Source organism: Mobula hypostoma, chromosome 28 (assembly GCF_963921235.1).
Source record: "Mobula hypostoma chromosome 28, sMobHyp1.1, whole genome shotgun sequence".
Classification (NCBI taxonomy): domain Eukaryota; kingdom Metazoa; phylum Chordata; class Chondrichthyes; order Myliobatiformes; family Myliobatidae; genus Mobula; species Mobula hypostoma.
In genome coordinates, this window is record NC_086124.1 from 12,778,089 (window position 1) to 12,800,890 (window position 22,802).

The window sequence follows — 22,802 nt, forward strand, 5'->3', positions numbered from 1 at the left end:
TTCAACCTGAGAATCCATGTTTGCAATCTGTCAAACAATAAATCGTCTGCTTTCCATAGTAGACTCAAGGCAAAGGTTGGGGGGGGGGGTGGTGAAGACACATGACAGAGAACAGTGGTGTTGGGGGCGGGATGAGGATAGGGATTAAAGGCTGCAACGATAGGTGGTAGGTGTGCGAACTTGCTAAGATAAATGTATTGGAGAGTGTAGGGAGATAAAGGGGCTTGCAGATAAGATGGAGAAATGCAAGGTGCGAGGGAGGGAGCAGAAGGCTTTGCCTCGCCCATCGCCACTGGGGAGCCACACTGCGGCCTAGCACAACAGGCCCCACGGTCAACTTCGACCACATTCACCGCTGGGGCCTCCGCGTCCAGCGCACCAAACACCGCGCCACACCCCCGAGCTCAAGCCGCAACGCCGCGGACTCACCATGTCGGACACTCAAACACGGGTTTTATCTGAATCGCCTGCATCTGAATCACATCGAGAGGGTGAGAGCTGCGGCGCGCTCCGGATTCTGGGTCATTAGCGGAAAGGGCGGGCGACGCAAGCCATTCATGCGCACGCGCCCAGGTCATCGCCGCATTGCCCGCTGGGAAATGTAGTCATGTGTCATTCACTTAACCAACCGCGGGGAGCAGCGCGCGCAAAGTGCTGGGGGAGCTCAGCAGACCAGGCGGCGTCCACGGAAAAGATAAACAGCCGACGTTTCGGGCCGAGACCCTTCATCGGGAATGGAGAGAGAGAGAAAAGAGATGAGGAGTCAGAGTTAGAAGGTGGATGGGAGAGGGGGTTGGACTTACAAACCCCTGACTTCTCCTGCGATGTTGCTCGGCACGCTGAGAATTTCAACTAGTTTGGCAGATAGTCAGGCAGTGTCTACATCTTTTGGAAACCCTTCAGTAGTTGCACAGACACATAAAGAGCAGACTATCTGTTGGTGGAAGTGACCAACAACTCTGATAGAGGCAGACGCTAAGTTTTTAAGCTCACCAGTGGGAGGTGGTGCTTTAGCACTGCTGGCCCACCACCTCGAGGGAGTCTTGATCATAAGCGGGCCGAAACTCCTGAAGACAGGCGGCAGATCAACTGATGATCCCGCTGGTGATAGCACAGGACAGTTAACATCTTAGTCCACGTGTATTTTTTAACTTAAAAAAACATATATGAAATATTAAATGCACAACACTCTTTAGATATATTCAATGACTTGGCCTCCACAGCCATCCATAGCAATGAATTGCACAGATTTGCCACCCTTTGGCTAAAGAGATTCCTCATCTGTTCTAAACTGACGACTCTATTCTGAGGCTGTGTCCTCTGATCGAGGTCCTACTGCTGTAGCCCATCCACTTCAGGGTTTGACATGTTGTGCATTTCAGAGATGCTCTTCTGCTGTTGTGACGTGTGGTTATTTAAGATATTCCTGTAGAGCTTGAACCAGTCTGGCCATTCTCCTCTGAACTCTCATTAATGAGGCATCTTCGCCCACAGAACTGCCACTCACCAGATTTGTGTGTGTTTCTTTTTTTGCATCATTCTCTGTAAACACCAGAGACTGTACATGAAAATCCCCAGAGAACAGCAGTCACTGAGATACTCAAACCACCCTGTGTGGCACCAACAATCACTCCATAGTCAAAGTCACTTAGATCACATTTCTTCCCATTCTGATGGGGAATCCCCAGCCTGAACAAATGAACCTCGTGACCATGTCTGCATGCTTTTATGCATGGAGTTGCTTCCACATGATTGGCTGATTAGATATTTGCACTAATGTGCAGGTGTGCTGAATAAAGTGGCCAGAGTGTAACTCTCTCAGCTTTTGGTTAGGGGTCAAAGTTCATGTACTTTCTCATTCACATACAGTTGACATCTGAGGTGTTCTAGTTAGTGAAAATATCATGGTGTGTTGTCAGTTTTAAATATTATTCTCATTCTCCTGAAGCCTCCAATTTTAAATTGACTGTGAAAGCTAGATGGTTTATAGGCGAGTTATCTAACTTTTTTTCCCCAAAATGACACACCTAATCAGATGTCAGGGCTTTATAAGATACTAGTCAGGCCAACTTGGAGTATTGTTAACAGATCTGGGCTCCTTATCTCAGAGAGGATGTGTCGTCATCGGACAGAGTCCAGAGGAGGTTCACGAGGATGATTCTGGGGATGAAGGGGTTAATATATGAGGAGTGTTTGGCACCTTTGGGCCTGTACTCACTGGAATTTAGAAGACTTCAGGGGGGATCTCATTGAAGCCTGCCGAATGTTGAAAGGACTAGATAAGGTGGATGTGGAGAGGATGTTTCCTCTGGTGGGGGTATCCGGAACTAGAGGGCAAAGAAAAGAACCATCAGGACCATCACAGAGGCTGCTGAGCAAGCCTCCGGATGGCTACAGATCAAGAGGAATGACCCATCAACCAACTCTGCTGGAACACAAGCCTGATCAACCCTGGCTGGGTCACTTGGGCAAGAGCGCCTGAAGTTGAAAGACCCAAAACTCCCGATGACCCCAGGTTGCATCACTGCCGATGTGTCCCAATGCATCCTAGGACGTTTGTCAGCATAAGGGATGAGAGATGGAAACATGGAAAAGGGGCACTAGAACAGGCCATCTAATATATAGATTATCATATCATATCATCTGATTATCATATCAGATTCCCAACATTCTCCAAAAATCTTTAACGTGACTTTTGTCAAGAATTTATTTCTTAAATATATTCAAGCTGGTTTCCATTCCCTCCCATGGCAGAGAAATTCACAGGCTCACTGTCCACTGTTCAATACTAAATGCTTTAATCCATAAATTGAGACTATGAAGCTGTATTCGAGAAGTCCTAACTAGTCCTCCCTGCGTTCAGTCTCTCCCACTGTCGGAATTTTCTACGTTTCAGAGGTCTCTCTCGTTCTTCTAAACTATAATGAATATTGACCCAGTCCATACAATCACCTTCCACGTAACAGTCCTGCCTCTCCAGGAACCTGTCTGGTGAACCTGTGCTGTGCTCCCTCTATGTGAGGAGATCAAAATTGCAAACTGAATCAGAAAATTGGGCTGGAAAATGGGAGACGGAATTTAATGCAGACAAGTGCAAGGTGTAGGACCAGTCAAGGCAGGTCTTAACACAGTGAACAGGGGGGCACTGAGGAGTGTGGTAGAACAAAGGGACCTGAGAATACAGGTCCATAATTCGTTCAAAGTGGCGTCACAGGTAGACAGTGTCGTAAAGAAAGCTTTTGGCACATTGGCCTTCATAAATCAAAATACTGAGTACAGGAGATGGGATGTAACGTTGAAGTTGTACAACACATTGGTGAGGCTCTAATTTGGAGTACTGTGTGCAGTTTCGGTCACCTACCTATAGTAGAGATGTAAATAAACTTGAAAGAGTACAGAGAAAATTTACAAGGATGTTGCCAGGTCTGGCAGACCTGAATTATAAGGAAAGTAAAAGATGAGAGGATATTTGATAGAGGTGTACAAAATTATGAGAGGTATAGATAGGGTAAATGCAAGCAGGCTTTTTCCACTGAGGCTGGGTGGGACGGCAATCAAAGGTCATGGGTTAAGGGTGAAAGGTGAAAAGTTTGAGGGAAAATTTCTCCACCCACAGGGTGGTGAGAGTGTGGAACGAGCTGCCAGCACAAGTGGTGTATGCGAGCTCGAAATCAACATTTAAGAGAAGTTTGGGTAGGTATATGGACGGCAGGGGTGTGGAGGACTATGGTCCTGGTGCAGGTTGAAGGGAGTCGGCAGTTTAAATGGCTTGACATGGACTAGATTGTTTGCCTGATGGCGGACCCCTAGGCCTGAGTCGACGTAGTAGTAGATGGGCTGAAGGGCCTTTTTCTGTGCTGTACTTTGCTATGACTCCCTGACAGTTCTCCAGACGGTAATTTCAAAGTCCTGTGTAACTCTGCAAGACATCAGTAGTTGCATAGACACCTGAAGAGCAGACTATCTGTTGGATGGAAGCAACCAACAACTCTGATAGAGGCAGATGCCAAGTTTTTAAGCTCACCAGTGGGAGGTGGTGCTTTAGCACTGCTGGCCCACCACCTCGAGGGAGTCTTGATCATAAGCGGGCCGAAACTCCTGAAGACAGGTAGCAGATCAACTGATGATCCCACTGGTGATAGCACAGGACAGTTAACATCTTAGTCCACGTGTATTTTCAATTCTTGCTGTAAATCCGTGCAATGGTTAAAGGATTTGAAATAGCCGCCTTTCAGGCTTTGGAGACTGAATATTACAACTCAGAATCATAATCAAATTTAATATCACCAGCATATGGTGTGAAATTTGAGGAATTTGCAGCGGCAGTACAATGCAATACATAATAATAGAGAAAATTACAGTAAGTATGATATATATAAGTAAATTAAATATGTAGTGCAAAAGCTAAACATAAAAAAAATAGTGAGGTATTGTTTGTTGATTTCATGGCCATTCAGCAATCAGATGGCAGAGGGAAAGAGGCTATTGCTGAATGGTTGAGTGTGTGTCTTTAGGATTCTGTACCCCCTTCCTGATGGTAGCAATGAGAATAAGGCATGTCCTGGGTGTTGGGGGTCCAGCTGTCTTTTTGAGGCAAATAGCTCAGGTTGACTGCACTGTCAGTGTGGTTCTGATGGGGTCATAGTTGCCTCCAGTAAAGTAATGAGAAGATGGTAACAGGGGCTGTCAAGGGCAAACAAAAACTTTATGATGATTACTGGCAATCACTTCAGTCAGCAGCCTTTTACACATTCATCCACTGGTAATACCTATACATTGAATTAGTCCAATGCCTCACATTCTTCAAAATTGCCTGCTTGTATGTTAACAGTGTCAAGTAAGAAAAAAATGAGCAGTTGATAAAACAATAGATTTTTAAAAAGAGGAGAGAAATAAGAACATAAGATATAGGAGCAGAATTAGGCTATTTGGCCCCATTGAGTCTGTTCCATCATTCATGGCTAATCCAATTTTCCTCTCAGCCCCAATTCCTACCTTCTTCCTGTAACCCTTCATGCCCTGATCAATCAAGAATCTTATCAACCTCTGCCTTAAATATACATAATGACTTGGCTTCCATAGATTCACCACTTTCTGGCTAAAGAAATTCCTCCTCATCTCCACTCTGAAAGGACGCCCCTGGTCCCTGAGGCTGTGTCCTTTGGTCTTAGACTCCTCCCACCAAAGGAAACATCCTCTCCATATCCACTCTATCAAAACCTTTCCGTTTGATAGGCTTCAATGAGGTCACCCATCATTCTTCTGAATCCTAGTGAATATCGGCCCAGAGCCATCAAACACTCTTCATATGACAAGCCATTCAATCCTGAAATCATTTCCTCCTTTGAACCCTCTCCAGTTTCAGCATATCCTTTCTAAGATAAGGGGCCCAAAACTGCTCGCAATACTCCAAGTGAGGCCTCACCAGTGCTTTATAAAGTCTGAACATTACATCCTTGCTCTTATATACTAGTCCTCCGGAAATAAATGCTAACATTATATGTGCCTTCCTCACCACAGACCTGCAAATTAACCTTTAGTCCCAAGTCCCTTTGCACCTCATTTTTTTGTATTTTCCCTCCATTTAGAAAATAGTCAAACCTTTCTTTTCATCTGCCAAAGTGCATGATCATTCTCTTGCTAACACTATTCCATCTGCCATTTCTTTGCCCATTTTCTTAATCAGTCTGAGCCCTTCTGTATCCTCTACTTCCCCAAAACTACCTACCCCTCCACATGTCTTCATATTGTCTGCAAACTTTGCAACAAAGCTATCATCCAATTCATTGATATATAAAGTAAAAAGAATCAATCCCAACACGGATTCGTGTGGAACACCTCTAATCACCAGCAGCCAACTTGAAAAGGCTCCCTTTATTCCCACTCTTTGCCTCCTGCCGAGCAACCACTGCTTTATCCATGCTAGAATCTTTGCTGTAATTCCATGGGCTCATAGCTTGTTAAGCATCCAAGTAGACAACATTAACCAATTCTCCTTTGGCTAACCTGCTTGTTATTTCTTCAAAGAATTCCAACACATTTGTCAGGCAAGATTTTCCCTTGAGGAAACCATGCTGACTTTGGCTTGTTTTATCATGTGGCCCCAAGTACCCTGAAACCACATCCTTAACCAACTCCAAGATCTTCCCAACCACTGAGATCAGACTAACTGGCCTATAATTTCCTTTCTGCTGCCTCTCTCCCTTCTTGAAGAGTGGAGTTAAATTTGGGATTTTCCAGTCTTCTTGAACCATTCCAGAATCTAATGATTCTTGAAAGATCATTACTAATGCCTCCATGTTCTCTTCAGCCACCTCTTTCAGAACTCTGGGGTGTAGACCATCTGGTCCTGGAGATTTATTTACCTTCAGACCTTTCAATTTCCCAAGAACTTTCTCTCTAGGTATGGTAACATCACACACTTCATGACCCCTGCCACTTGGAACTTCCACTGTATTGACGGTGTCTTCCACAGACTGATTCAAAATACTTATTCAGTTCATCTGCCATTGTCCCCCATTACTACCTCTCCAGCATTGTTTTCCAGCGGTCTGATATCCATTCTCACCTCTCTTTTACACTTTATGTATCTGAAGAAACTTCTGGTATCCGCTTCAATATTATTGGCTCACTTACTTTCGTATTCCATCTTTACCTTCATAATGACCTTTTTGAGTTGCCTTCCATTGGTTTTTAAAAACTTCCCAATCTCTAACTTCCCACTAATTTTTGCTCTATTATATACCCCTCTCTTTGGCTTTTATGTTGGCTTTGACTTCCTTTGTTAGCTAAGGTTCTGTCATCTTTCCTTTAGAATACTTCTTCCTCTTTGGGATGTATATATCCTATTCCTTCCAAGTTGCTTCCAGAAATTCCAGCCATTGCTGCTCTGCAATCATTCCTGCCAGTGTCCTTGTCCAATCAATTCTGGCCAACACATCTCTCATGCCTCTGTAATTCCCTTTACCCCAATGTAACACTGATACATCTGACTTTGGCTTCTCCTTCTCAAATGTCAGGGTGAATTCGATCGTATTATGATCACTTTCCCCTAAGGGTTCTTTTACCTTAAGCTCTCTAATCAATTCCGGTTCATTGCACAACACCCGATCCAGAATAACTGATCCTGTAGTGGGCTCAACCATGAGCTGTTTCTAGAGTCTAGCACCAACCTGGTTTTCCCAATTTTCCTGCATATTGAAATCCCCCATAACTATTGTAACATTACCCTTTTGGCGTACATTTTCTGTCTCCCATTGTAAGCTGTAGGCCACATCCTTACTACTGTTTGGGGGTCTGTATACAATCCCATCAGGGTCTTTTTACCCTTGTGGTCCACAATGATTCGACCCTATGTCTCCTCTTTCCAAAGATTGATTTAATTTTTTTACCAACACAACAAGGCCACCCCCTCTACCTTCCTGCCTATCCTTTCGATGCAATGTGTATCCTTGGACAGTAAGCTATAATCTTCTTTCAACCATGATTCAGTGATGCCTACAATATCATAGCTGCCAGTCTGCAACTGTGCTGCAGGTTCATCTACCTTGTTCTGTATACTGCGTGCGTTCAGATACCATACCTTCAGTCCTATATTCACCCTTTTTGATTTTGTCTGCCTTTTACATTGCAATTCATCTTGTTAACTACAATTTTGCCTCTCCTCACTATGCAGTGCCTCTGTTTGTAAGCCAGCTACCTCATCTTCAGCACTAGTATCTGCCTTTGCTATGATATTTCTTGCATATGTAGCTCAGGTCACTAGTCACACCATGCTCAACCATTTGATTCCTAACTTTGTCTGAGGTCTTCCCAACATCTGCCTCCACAACCTCTCCACTAACTGTTCTGGCATTCTGGTTCCCATCCCCCTGCAACTCTAGTTTAAACCCCACCATGCAGCCTTAACAAGCTTTCCCACGAGGATGTTGGTTCCCTTCCAGTTCAGGTGCAAGCTGTCCCTTCTGTACGGGTCCCTCCTTCCCCGGAAGAGAGCCGAATGATCCAAAAATCTTCTGCCCTCCCTCCTACACCAACTCCTTAGTCACCTATTAAACTGCATAATCTTCCTAGTTCTGGTCTCAGTAGCCTGCGGTGCAGGTAGCAATCCTGAGATCACAGCCCTGGAGGTCCTGCCCTTTAACTTAGCACCTAACTCCCTGAACTCCCTTTGCAGAACCTCATCACTCATCCTACCCGTGTCATTGGTACCTAAATGGGCCACAATCTCTGGCTGTTCACTCTCCCACTTAAGAATGCTGAGGACTCGATCCGAGATATCCTAGACCCTGGCATCCCGGAGGCAACATACCATCTGGGAATCTCGTTCTCGTCCACAGAACCTGCTATGCATTCCCCTAACTAATAAATCCCCGATCACCACAGCATACCTCTTCTCCCCCCTTCCCTTCTGAGTCACAGAGGCAGACTCAGTGCCAGGCACTTGCCCACTACGACTTTCCCCTGTTAGGTCATACCCCCCCCCAAAAAAAATGGATGGCATCCGTTAGTCTCGCGAGACCATGGATCTGCACCTGGAAAGTCTTGCTTCAGTCTCTCCAGGGCGCAGGCCAGCAGTTGCCCATGCAGCAAATCTCTCCTCTCCACGACACCGAAGTTGTCCAAGGGAAGGGCAAGGGCTGATACAGCTTGGCACCAGTGACATCGCAGGAGTTGCCAGAACGAGGTTGAAGGCAACGTCGGACTGCCTTAGGGACTCCAGCTCCAGATTTGTCCTCAGGGTTTACTCCTGAAGCCTTTCCCATGAGTGGGTATGGCCGCAAGGCAGTGGAGGTTTGAATTCAGAGTTCTCCCTCTCTTAGATGGACTGCCTTCCCAGGCTGATGAGCTCCATCTACCCCAACAATATCCAAAGTGCTATACCTGTTGTTGAGGGGGATGGCCACAGGGGTACTCTGCACTGGTCCTTAACCACTTTCCCCTTCCTGTCATCCAGTTTCCCGTGTCCTGCACCTTGGGTGTAACTATCTCTCTATAAGTCCCATCTATCACCACCTCAGCCTCCCGAATGACCCGGAGTTCATCCAGTTCCAGCTCCAAATCCTTAACATGGATTGTTAGAAGCTGCAGCTGGATGTACTCGCAGGGACACTGGAGGTCTCCCTGCCTTCACACATCCCACAAGAGGAGCATTCCGCTATCCTGCCCGGCATCTCTACTGTTCTAGCTTGGCAGATATAAAGAAGAGAGCAAAAAAACTTGAGCTTTTCTCTTCTTTCCTTTCCTTTTCTTCCCTGCAGCCTCGAAGAGTAAAGCCTCAAGATCCACCACTCTGACTACAGCGTTGCCATGACGATGGCCACTGCACTTGCCCCTGTCTTCCTTTAATTTGCTCTTGATAATCAATCCCAAACGCTGACTGGTCACTGGTGAAAGCTCTTTATCGCTGTACTGACTGGCTGCTACCTTTTATCTTTGGCAGTGGACCTGATTGAAGTCTCCTCCTCTCAAAACTTCCGAAGTCCTTTTTCGTCAGGATGCTACCTGTCAGCACTCACTCTCTATGGTGCTTTGAGAGGTTGGTTATGACTGGAGTCAACTCCTGCCTCAGCAAGGACCTGGACCCACTGCAATTTGCCTATCGCCACAATAGGTCTACAGCAGATGTGATTTCATTGGCTCTTCACCAGGCCTTGGATCAACTGGAAAATACTAATACTTATACTAGGCTGCTGTTTATGGACTACAGCTCAGTGTTTAACACAATCATTCCTATAGTTCTGATCAAAAAGCTCCAGAACCTGCGCGTCTGTACCTCCCTCTGCAACTGGATCCTAGGCTTCCTCACTGGAGGACTACAGTCTGTCCAGATTAGAAATACCATCTCCACCTTGATGATAATTATTGTTTATTTTTATTTATTTATTGAGATACAGCATGGATTAGGCCCTTCGAGCCACACCGCCCAGCGATCCCCTGATTTAATCCTAGTCTAACCATGGAACATTTTACAGTGACCAATTAGCCTACCAACCAGTATGTCTTTGGACTGTGGGAGGAAACCGGAGCACCCGGAGGAAACCCACGCGGTCACGGGGAGAACGTACAAACTCCTTACAGGCAGCGGTGGGAATTGAACCCGGGTCGCCTGTACTGTAGAGCGTTGTGCTAACCACTTACTACCAACACTGGTGCACCTCAAGGATGTGTGCTCAGCCCACTACTCTACTCTCTCTACACCTATGATTAAGTGGCTAGGAACAGCTCAAATACCATCTATAAATTTGCTGAAGACACGGCTATCGTTGGCAGAATTTCAGATGGTGACGAGATGGTGTACAGGAGCGATTATAGATGAGCTAGTTGAATGGTGTTGCAGCAACGACGTCAGTAAGACCAAAGAACTGACTGTAGACTTCAGGGAGGATAAGATGAGGGAGCACACAACACTCCTCATCGAGGGATCAGAGGATCTAAGCTGGACCCAACATATCGATGCAGCTACAAAGAAGGCACGACAGAGGCAATATTTCATTAGGAGTTCGAGGAGATTTGGTGTGTCAGCAAAGACACTCGTCATTTTTTACAGATGTACCGCAGAGAGCATTCTAACTGGCTGCATCACTGTCTGGTACTGAAATAAGCTGCAGAGAGTTGTAAACTCAGTGGGCTCCATCATGGGCACCGGCCTCCCCAGCGTCCAGGGCACCTTCAAGGAGCGATGCTTCAATCTCTCTACTTAAAAGTGCATTGCTTTTTTTTATGTGTGAGTGGCTTCTTATTTTTATCTTCTATCTGCTAAGTTATTACCCATTCGTTTAATCTGTTTACGTCTCCCTGATGGTCTCTTTGCATCTTCCCGAGAGTCAATGCTGCTTTGCATTGTCAGAAGGCTTGAACATATTACTCATCATTCCCCTCATTCAAATTATTGGCGTAGCATCTGAGCAGCTGGACCCCAGCCAAAAAAAAACCAAACAAACTGTTGGAGGCAGACAGCACCTGTAAAAGGGAAATGGGGAGTCGACATTTCGGGTCAAGACTTTACATCTGGACTGAAGGAGTACAGGGGAGAGGGAGTTGGGATGATGGGGAGGAGTGGGGCAAGAGATGGCAAGGGGGAATTTGATCTGGGTGAGGAGGGCTGTTTGGCGGGTGGAATCAGACAGGAGAGGGAAAGCTGAAATCGTGACTGGGACGTGATAATTTGCTTTATTATTGTCACATGTGAAAGCTTTTGCATGCCATTTCTATAGATTATTTCATCACATCTAAACAGAAAGAAAATTCAGACATCTGAAGTGCAAAAGGACTTGGGAGTCGTCGTGCCGGATTCCCTAAAGGTTAATTTGCAGGTTGAGTCAGTGGTGAGGAAGGCAAATGGAATGTTAGCATTTATTTCAAAAAGACTAGAATATAAAAGCAAGGATGCAATGTTGAGCTTTTATAAGGCACCGGTGAGGCCCCTGAGATGGTGTTATTTAAAGGTCTGACAATCGAACTGCATTTCACTGGTGGTTGTGCGGTGATAGCCTCCCCTTACTGCACATAAAATAAATGTACTTATGATTGATCCTCTCTGAGTTATTTGTTGTTTGTTATGGGATGTAGCAAAAAAGATGCTTGACAAAAGACAAAGCTTGCACACTATGCTCTCCAGTCTTGGCACCCAGCATTTTCTAACTCCCAGTCTCAGACCCTTCCCATGATTGTTGGTTCAAGGTTCTCAAGCTCTTCCAGGTTTTGTTAAGGAAATTAGTCTTGTTTCCTGGACCCATCTCCCTTCTATTCCTTTTGTTCTCCGGTTCTAAAGAAGGGTCTTTGACCTGAAGTGGTAATTCTGCATCTCTATCCAGAACTGTTGGCTAGCCTGCTAAGTTTTTCCAACACTTTCAGTTTTTTGTTCCTTGTAGAAAAAGTTAAGATCCCAGCTGGCAGCAGCAAGAATCTGCATTAGATCAATATTGTGCTCCAGTTTGAAAATTTGACAGTACTGTTCTGGGAATCATTGAAATGAAAATGAACTTACTTTTGTGTATTTAATAGTGAAGTAAAGTTTGAGTAATCTTATATATAGATAATGGTTGATTAAGCATTCTTATCTGTTTAAGTAATTCATTACGGAATATATGTATAAATATGTGAATGACACACGTCCTCATGCTACCACGTGATATGTACGCGGCTCGCTTGAAGTAACCTCAAAGTTAGACTTGCATTTCGGACTCTCCTGTCTTCCTTTGAATTAGTTAAGTGTTTTGAACTTACAAAACATAACGATTGCTGGCTTCTTTCTATCAGTCTTAAATTCAAGCTCTCAGTGTGAAAGATGGAACATTTTAATCCTGGGACCCTAGCGTCCAACAATATCATGAAAGAACAGAAAATGAATGAAGGGCAACATTTGAACTTTTTAGGCCACTTTTATTTTCCTGTGATTTCCTGACACAATACAATTTTACCAAAGTGACAAAACAGAACATCTTAACAAAACTGAAGATTCCATGATACCTTTTCTTCTTAAATATATAAATATCTGAATTTTTTTAAAAGGCACACATAAGACATTTTGAGTTCGAAACAGATCTCTGGTCACGAGCATGAAGAAGATGGTATATTATTGTTCACTTGTTACGCTCCCCTTCGACAGCCAATCAGGAGAGGAGTGCAATAGGCAGGTGAAACACTCGTGTTCTGCTTTTTTGGCCGCACACAAATTTTAAAAACTTTCATCCCTTGGGTTTGTCCAAAAAATTATAAATATGGCACGTCTTAACTGCTCGCCTCACATTAGAACGGAACACAGTGGAAGTTTGTTCCTGTGTATCAGACTATTTTCAGAACATATGCTCTTTTTAATGAGACTTTTAATTTAGCCAGTGGACAAAATACATGAGCTTGGGGTAAAAATGGTTGAGTGATCTGCCAATTTTAGTATCAAACAAGTAAATTACCATATAAATACAAATCAAATTTTGACTTAGTTTTATATTTAGCATATTTCTCCATTAATATACAAAATATTTCACCAGAAGCGTCAGTGTTTCCAGCTTATTTCATAGTGCATTGTCCAAATGAAAGTGACTGCACTTCTTGTTATTGGGCAGGGGTTCCCAACCCTTCTTATGCCATGGACCAATACCATTAAGCCAGCAGTCCGTGGACCCCAGGTTGGGAAACATTGTTAGAGGGTTTCTTAATATGGAGAAGGTAACTAGTCTAGACATTTTAAAATAAAAGCATTTTTGTTTAGTAATTCAGATGCCCCTGTATATTAAATAAGCATGTTTTCAGTATACTTGATGGTGTCAACAGTTGTCAGGAAAAGTGCAGCAGTGTCTATTTGAGAAGAAGTCTGTTCTCAAGAGCTGCCAGTTTTTTCCCGAAGGCACCTAGTGCAAAAATTTGTTAAGGACCATACTGCCTGGCAGTCAAAATATTGAAGTATAGTGGTTTAGGCAAAAGTGGTGTAAAACTTTAAATGAATGAATACCTAAACTATATATCAGTACTATCTACCACGACCACTACCATCTAGAAGGACGAGAACAGCAGACACCTGGGAACACCACCACTTGGAAATCCCCCTCCAAGTCACTCACCATTCTGACTTGGAAACATGTCACCGTTCCTTCATTGTCGCTGGGTCAAGACCAAGGAATTCCCTCGCTAACAGCACCGTGAGTGAACCCACACCTCAGGGACTGCAGCGGTTCAAGAAGGCAGCTCATCACCACCTTCTCGAGGGCAACTAGGGACGGGCAATAAATGCTGGCTTAGCTGGTGACACCCACGTCCCGTAAATGAATGAATTTAAAAAATATATCAGTAAGCCTTCTGAAAAGTGAGACACATGTTGTAATCTTACATGAGTGCTGGCAGTGCTCCTCTTTTTCATCCCCCCCCACTGCCTCACCCTTCCCCACCTCTTTCCCCTGCTTAGTTCCCCCCCCAACCCGAAACAGGGTCACATGACCATGGGAGCAGGTGGTGGATGGTCGTACGAGCAGCTGGTGCACATCACAAGTCCTGGTTATGCGACCACTGATGCCAGGCAGACAATCTCTGAAGGGTATTGATAGTGACTGGGGTCTGCCCTGAAGAAGGCAATGACAAACGACTTCTGTAGAAAAATTTGCCAAGAACAAGCATGACCCCACGTCATACAACACGGTACATAATGGTGATGATGATGAAACTGATTGCTGGCCAGCAGAGGGAAGGAGCCCCTTACACCTCCTTTGGCAGAGACGTATCTCCACCCTGTCAACCTGGTCTTAGGAAATATATTATTGAAACCAAACTAAAAATCCTATTTACGAGGGAGAACAACATGGTAGCTTTACAGGCTGAAGTGTCTCAGCTTGAAATGTCAACTGTTTATTCATTTCCATAGATGCTGCCTGACTTGCTGAGTTCCTCCAGCATTTTGTGTGTGTTGCTTTCCATGTGTGCAGGGGGAGCTGGAGCACCTCCTCCAATCGCCCAACAAGCTTCCCATTAAACTCCTCTACCTCTTCTCGATCCTCCCCAAGAGCATTTTCAAGGCGCCACTCCCGTCTCGACTCCCTGGCTGCCGTTCTGTCTCGGTCGCCGTTCTCCATGGTGTGGCACTTTCCGCTGCGATTAGAGAAGGTTCTTCCTCCTCTTCCCTTTGCACCATCTGGGGACCCGGTCTTTCGAGGTGAAGCAGAGGTTCACTTGTGCTTTTTCCAATCTACTGTACTATTGTGTTGGTTTTCACACTGTGGCCCACTCTATTTTGAGGAAACTGGGTGATCCCATGCATCCAACCCATTAAGCACCTCCATCTCTTCTTGATTCTCCCCATAAACCTTAAATACCTCTGAACACCATCTGACCTCCACCATTAAAAACGTATCTAGTTCCCACCCCCAACACAGGACCCCAATTATGATATGCTTCTGAAATTTGGAGACCTTGCCCATTGAAGTGATGCAGCAGCATGACCACCCTCTCACACAATGACCTACAAGAACACCATGACATTTGGGGCTTCTTCTCCTGGAAATCTGGAAGTTTCCCTCTGGATTTATGTGTTACTTCTCTACTCTCGAAGGCTTCAGTCTTCACGGCAGATTCCCATCCAAGGATTCTTCACACTCAAGAGGTGCCTTGGGGCCAGAAGCTCTGTTTGAAGCAGCCTTGCAGTTTATCTGTGAAGATGTACCCCCCCCCCCCCAAAAAAAGCAACTGTTCTTGCTGGTTTCCTCACCTTACCTCAACATCCCGGCAAAGAACTCACATCCGGCCCCATAATCTCAGAAAATGTTTGAGAGTCCCTCGACGCGCCTTGTGTCACAATGGGGGGCCTCCTGCCATTTCTTTAGCACTGTCTGTTTCTTTAGGAGGCCAAGTTGATAGCTCGACCCTCAACCCAGCACGGATGGAAAGTGTGCAAGGATTTGAACCTGGGACCTTTCGCCTCGAAGTCCGGTGTGGATGCCTCTAAGCTGCCGGCTGGCAACTTGAGAGGACAGCTAATGAATATATCCACAATTGATCACCCATTGTTATCAAGAATGCAGGGTAATTGCAAACAATATTAGCCAATCTGCAATAAAAGTTCAAAACGGAACTCTGCATATTCTTTTTCTCTGAAACTCAATGTTAGGTATAAGCAGTTCAGTGGTGTAGTGGTGTCAGCACCAGACTTCGAGGCAGATGGTCCAAAGTTGGAATCCAGCTGGCTTCTTCAACACTTTCCATCCTGCCATCCATGCTGGGTATGGCGTCAAGTTAGCAAATTGGCCTCATAAAATGGTACGAAAATGGCAAAAATTCTGCCCAATGTGCCACAAGGCTTGTAAAGGAACAACAAGCACACAAAATGCTGGAGGAACTCAGGCAGGCCAGGCAGCATCATGGAAATGAGTACAGCTGATGTTTCGGGCTGAGACCCTTCGTCAGGACTTCAGAAGGCACATCAAGATCCTGCTGCCCCCCCCCCCCACTGGACCCCCTGCAGTTTGCGTACCATCCCAACCATTCAAAAGATGATGCCATTGCCATCACCCTCCACCTGGCCCTAATCCACCTGGACAAAAAAGACATGTACGTTCGAATGCTGTTCATAGACTTCAGTTCAGCATTCAACCCAATCATTCCTCAGAAACTGATTGGAAAGCTGAGCCTACCGGGCCCGAACACCTCCCTCTGCAACTGGATCCTAGACTTCCTGACTGGGAGACCTCAGTCAGTCCGGATCAGAAGCAGCATCTCCAACACCATCACAATGAGCACGGGGTCCCCCAGGGCTGTGTGCTCAGTCCACTGCTGTTCACTCTGCTGACCCACGACTGTGCTGCAACACACAGCTTGAACTACATCATCAAGTTCGCCGATGACACGACCGTGGTGGGTCTCATCAGCAAGAACGATGAGTGAGCATACACAGAGGAAGTGCAGCGGCTAACGGACTGGTACAGAGCCAACAACCTGTCTCTGAGTGTGAACAAAACAAAAGAGATGGTTGTTGACTTCAGGAAGACACGGAACAACCACTCTCCGCTGAACATCGACGACTCCTTCTGTAGAGGTCGTTAAGAGCACCAAATTTTTGGTGTTCAGCTGGCGGAGAATCTCACCTGGTCCCTCAACACCAGCTCCATAGCAAAGAAAGCCAGCAGCGTCTCTACTTTCTGCAAAGGCTGAGAAAAGTCCATCTCCCACCCCCCCATCCTCACCACATTCTACAGAGGTTGTGTTGAGAGCATCCTGAGCAGCTGCATCACTGTCTGGTTCGGAAATTGTGCAATCTCAGATCGCAAGACCCTGTAGCAGATAGTGAGGTCAGCTGAGAAGATCATCGGGGTCTCTCTTCCCGCCATCACAGACATTTACACCACACGCTGCATCCGTAAAGCAAACAGCATTATGAAGGACCCCACGCACCCCTCATACAAACTCTTCTCCCTCCTGCCATCTGGCAAAAGGCACCGAAGCATTCGGGCTCTCACGACCAGACTATGTAACAGTTTCTTCCCCCAAGCCATCAGACTCCTCAATACCCAGCGCCTGGACTGACACCAACCTACTGCCCTCTACTGTGACTATTGTCTTGTTTATTATTTATTGTAATGCCTGCACTGTTTTGTGCACTTTATGCAGTCCTGGGTAGGTCTGTAGTCTAGTGTAGTTTTTGTGTTGTTTTACGTAGTTCAGTATAGTTTTTGTATTGTTCATGTAGCACCATGGTCCTGAAAAACATTGTCTCATTTTTACTGTGTAGTGTACCAGCAGTTATGGTCGAAATGACAATATAAAGTGACTTGACTTGAAAAAAAAAGCTGAGGAGTAGATTTAAGAGGTGGGGGGGAGGGGAGAGAGAAACGCAAGGTGAAACCTGAAGGGGGAGAGGATGAAGTAAAGACTGAGAAGTTGATTGGCGAAAGCGGTACAGGGCTGGAGAAGGGGTGAAGAGGACAGAAAGCCGTGGAAGGGGAAAAAGGGGGGGGAGGAGCACTAGAGGGAGGTGAAGGCAGGCAAGGAGATAGGTGAGAGAGGGAAAAGGGGATGGGAATGGTGAAAGAGTTGGGGGGGGCATTACCGGAAGTTTGAGAAATTGATGTTCATGCCATTAGGTTGGAGGCTACCCAAACGGAATATAAGATGTTGTTCCTCCAACCTGAGTGTGGCCTCATCACGACAGTGGAGGAGACCATGGATAGACATATCAGAATGGGAATGGGAAATGGAATTAAAATGGGTGGCTACTCGGAGATCGCGCTTGTTCTGGTAGGTGGAGCTCAGGAACAAGAAATGTTAGGTTATTATGAATTAGTATCTATATATAATATATTAATGTACAGATAAACTGCACGAGAGATTAAAAGGATATGTTTGGACGTCAGTGTTTTAATTATTTTCTCCACCTTTGTCTGGAACTCCACGAGTGACTCGCAGGCACATGGGTCTTTAGGTTCAACTGAAAGCAAAAAGAAGATACGTGAGGGAAAAATATCAATGCTCTTCGACTTCTCTATGAATCACGTTTGCAGATCCCAGTAGAGATATTTATCGGTAAGTAAAACTTCGCAGATGCTGGAAAATTGTGCTATTTCCCCACCGATTGTAATGAAGTTGCAGCAAAGCGAACATTACTTAAATCTGTAAGTATTCTGCGGCTCAGGCAACTTCTGTGGGGAGAGAAAGAAAGAAAAATTTCCTCGTATATTTATTTTCAAAGTATGCATGCAGCATACGACCCTGAAATTTGTCTTCCTCGTAGAGAGCCACGAAACAAACCATGGAATGAACCCATTCAGAGAAAAACATCAAACCCCACTCCTACCCCTACGTGCAAAAAATATTGCGCAAACTGCAGCAAAAAAATGAGTGAAAACACGGATTATAAAACACAAAATAAAAAGGCATGTTTCAGTTAAAGTCATGTTTTAGTTCCTTATAAGAACTGTACTGTTACGAAGTCATTAACCTCAGATGTTAACTTTTTTTTCCTTCACAGATGTTGACTGTTCTGATGAGTTTGTCCAATATATTCCACCCTTATCTCAGATTTTGTATCTGAAGATTTTTTTGCTCTCTAGACACTTGAAGCAAAATTTATCTCATGCGGTTTTCATTCAGTCCGTCCACTACGACACTTCCCATCTGTGATATGTCAGTGCATTCACATTGTGGCAGAATTTGTAGTCAGTCGCGAGGTGACAGCTTTGCTGAACACTAACATAGATCCAGCACTGGGTAGCATCTGGCATCCAACAACACTCATGCAATTGATTTGGATAAATTTAATTGAACATTTACCATAAAAGCATTTATAAATATTTCCACAGTGTTTGAAATGAGATTGATACTGTCAATGATTCAGGAACAGCTTCTTCCCCTCTGCCATTCATTTTCTGAATGGACACTGAACCCATGAACACTACCTCACTACTTTTTATTTCTGTTTTTTGTGCTGCTTATTTAATTTATATTACAGTATATTATTTAATAATTAGTAATATACTGTAATTCAGTCTTTTTTCTCTAATATTATGTGCTGCGTTGTAGTGCTGCCAGAAAGACGTGTCAGTGATATTAAATCTGATCCTGATTACTCCAACTTGAAAAGATTTTAATCAATTCCTCAGATACACACTACGTGATTCTACACTTGTTTCAAATGCACGATAAAAAAGATTAAGCAACACACACACAAAGTGCTGGAGGAACTCAGCAGGCCAGGAAGCATCTATGGAAAAAAAGTACAGTCGGCATTTCGGTCCGAGACCCTTCTTCAGAAAAGCCTGCTGAGTTCCTCCAGCACTTTGTGTGTGTGGCTTGGATTTCCAGCATCTGCAGATATTCTCTTGTTTGTGAAAAAAAAAGATTAAATTGTTGGCGATATTTCAATTCCAATTATTTCCCACTATCAAATGCTCAGAAATCCAAGATTCTGCCCAGGGATGAGGGCAGAGCAGTATTTGCCGAGTTTCCTAGTCTGAAAAATCCAGACTTAGAGAAATTAAAATACAATACTGACCTATTTTCAAAAAAAAAAGAAAAAAAACTTACCACATATTTTAACCTGTAATTTGTCTGCGATTTGATTCATTGCTTTGAAATCTGCAGTATAATAGTAATGATCTTTGACTGGATCTGAAGCAATCATCCTTAATTCTTCTTCCAGGGCATTCCCCACTCCAATCGCAAACATTTTAACCCCTGAAAACATATAAGAATGAATCACTGATTACATTTTGAAGATCTTCTCCGCTGTTTGTTACTTAAGAGCCCAAAAGGGGAAAGTATTACCATTTTTGTATTGCCTGTATTGTTACATGAACTTGGTATTGTCCCGCCACTAACTATTGTCAAGAACAAAAACTTTAAATTCTAAGGCAGGTGTTTCCAACCCGGGGTCCATGGACTCCTTGGTTATGATGGGAGTCCAAGGCATAAAATGGTTGAAAACCTCCAAGGATCAAGGAACATAGAGAAAGATGGATGCTCCTATGCTATTCAATAATGAAATATATAATTATGCTCAACACACTAGAGCCACAGATTCACAGGTCCAATCCCTACTGGGTGCAGTTCACCATTTTTTTTCATCTGGAGCAGGAGTAGCTTTGTGTCTTTGGAACAAGGAAATCAAGGGAATTGCTTTCTCATCCCCATTCATTGGCTCTTGTTGGAAGTGTTGTCCGGATTTGATCCCTGGAAGGGGCAGTGCAGCTTCATTATGTGGATTTCTGAAACATGAGAGATGCTGGAAATCCAGAGCAATGCACACAATGTGCTGGGGGAGCTCAGCAGGCCAGGCAGCATCTATGGAGAAGAGTAAAGAGTCGGCGTTGTGGGCCAAGACCCTTCTTCAGGACCGGAGAGGAAGGGGAGGAGCCAGAGTAAGAAGGTGGTGGGGAAGAAGTACAAAGTGGCAGGTGATAGGTGAATCCCAGGAGAGGGGGAGGGCAAAATAAAGAGCTGGGAAGTTGATTGGTGAAAGAGAAACAGCTGGAGAAGGGGGAATCTGATAGGAGAGGACAGAAGACCATGGAAGAAAGGGAAGGGGGAGGAGCACCAGATGGAGGTGATGGGCAGGTAGGGAGATGAGTTGAGAGGGGGAAACAGGAATGGGGAATGGTGAAGGGGGGAGGCAATTACCAGAAGTTCGAGAAATTGACGTTCATGCCATCAGATTGGAGGCTACTCAGACAGAATATAAGGTGCTGCCATTCCAACCTGATTTCTCAGGCTGATTCATCGGTTATTATTTTCTGTGTCAGGCTTGTCAAAGGACCTTGAGGATTGGAGGACTTGGGAGGATGCAGATATTGTGAAAGGGGCACATTGATAGAATACAATGATTGCACAGGAATGGAAATAAAGGACTGTGGTAGATAAAACCCGATGCTACAAAATCTGAATGATAGTGACAGACATTTAGGATGTTTGTCATTCTACACAGAGAACTGACATGTGGGAATGTTTTCTTTAGAGAGCAAAAGTGTTTGTTATGACAACATGTGCCATTCATAAAAGGTTTCAAAGCCTCGGTTTTATCAATTTATCTGCTCTCGGGAGCCATGGCTTGGGTGGAAATATCAAATTCAAAGTCTATATCAATTCTCTCAGTTGAATCAAATCTAATGCTGAAGGTCAGCCAGCTGGTGGTGTAGTGGCATCCGTGCTGAACTTCAAGACAAGTGTTTCACATCTGGCTGGCTTCTTGCATGCTTTCCATCAGTGCTGGGTTGAGCATCGAGCTAGCACCTCAGCCTCTTAAAAACAGACAAGTGCTAAGGAAACCACAAGAGGCTGCCACCCGATGCACCCCAAGGCGTGGAGAGGAACAACATACAGATTATTAAATGAATTTACTTATTTTAAATGTACAGGAATGATAACGTGATAGATTTTCTCATCAATGGTTTCTTCTAAACATGTTATTCAACACAGGAATTCTTGACAAATTTTGAAGAAAGCAAGATCTGTGTGTGTTAATTTAGAAAATGAGTCTGGTTTACCCTTCACCTGAGTAAGAACGTGCTGCTTCTGGACGCCTGATATCGCACTTGTAATACAAGTGTAACACCCTGGCTAAGAATTTACTGCTAATGTTGTGGGGTATTTTATTTAATGGGTTTCTGTAGAAGCAGTGTGTTCTGCTAGTACTGTTTGGGTTACCATTAAAGAGGTTGTGATGCCCTTGCTTAGGAGTGTCGTGTCATCCAATCAGGATGGTGGAATTGGGAGAAGGTTCCAGAAAACGCTGGGTGGAGAGGTTTTATGATGGACACTGAGGTGGGTCGACATCTTTTTCAGCGGGAGATAAAGAGAGAAGAAGCCCGAGAGAACTGGCCGTAGGATTCAATCCAACAAGAATGCGCAACTCGATGGAGTCCAAGAAGGAAAATCCTACCGGTGATCAGTGAAGAGGAGTTGGTGCCATTGGTACACCGGACAATAAGCTCTTGAAAGATCTGAGCTCCGACCTGCGCACATTTGACTGTTCTAGTTATGATGGGTCCTTCTGCTTTTTTTCTTTTTTTCTCTTTTTCTCTTTCTTCTTTAATACAAGTTTGGTTAAGTTACCATTTATAAGTATACTTTCTTTCTAATTGTATGCCATGTACGGTCTGTTATTTCTTGCCAATGGGCAATTGCATGGGGCGGTAATTATACAGTGTTCACGCAGACTGGGGCTCGGGTTGGTAAGACATCCCAACCTCCCAGGTGTGGTAACCCAAGTCATATCTACCCTAGACATACAGAGCCTGAGAAGGGGGGTTTTCTCACTGCTGAGTCCGACAGCTGTTAGCAAGGGGCTAACGAGCCTCATCTAAAGAGAAGCCTGGTAAAAAATGGGTTTCACAAGTATAGTGTAAGAAAGCCTTTCACTTACCATTCAAACAAACTCATCCAATGAACCTGTGTTAGATCTTGTCAAATTGCCCCAAAATGAATCCTGTTCCAGTTTAGGACACTAACCTGTCTTGTCCTTTTCCATCACTATCTTAAAACTAATAGAACTACGGTCACTAAAGCCAAAGTGCTCCATGACTGCCATGATAACGTGACAACCCAGACAGTCTCCTGCACACGTGGAAACCAGGAAGCAAGCCAACAAACTTATATATTTGTAACCACAGGGCCACAGCCATAGCAGCAGAATTAGGCCATCCGGCCCATCGAGTCTGCTCCGCCATTCAATCCTGGCTGATCCTTTTTATTCTCTTCTTCAACCCCATTTCCCAGCCTTCTCCCCGTAACCTTTGATGCCATGTCCAATCAAGAACCTATCGATCTCTGCCTTAAATACACCCAACGACCTGGCCTCCACAGCTGCACGTGGCAACAAATTCCACAAA

The 22,802-nt window shown here is 44.6% G+C and overlaps 2 protein-coding genes across 2 annotated transcripts in view; both read right to left on the reverse strand.

The window, feature by feature from the left end:
• Positions 1-559, reverse strand: part of LOC134338895 (nuclear inhibitor of protein phosphatase 1-like) — a 39,187-nt gene extending 38,628 nt beyond the window's left edge. The window contains 2 exon segments of the mRNA XM_063035065.1: positions 430-535; positions 538-559. Of these exon segments, the coding sequence (XP_062891135.1) occupies positions 430-535; positions 538-559 (128 nt within the window).
• Positions 560-12,383: 11,824 nt separating this feature from the next.
• The window catches only part of matn1 (matrilin 1), a 36,366-nt gene continuing 25,947 nt past the window's right edge, over positions 12,384-22,802 (reverse strand). The window contains 3 exon segments of the mRNA XM_063035551.1: positions 12,384-13,355; positions 17,822-17,908; positions 19,504-19,653. Coding sequence (XP_062891621.1) covers positions 13,300-13,355; positions 17,822-17,908; positions 19,504-19,653 — 293 coding nt within the window. The 3' untranslated portion in view covers positions 12,384-13,299.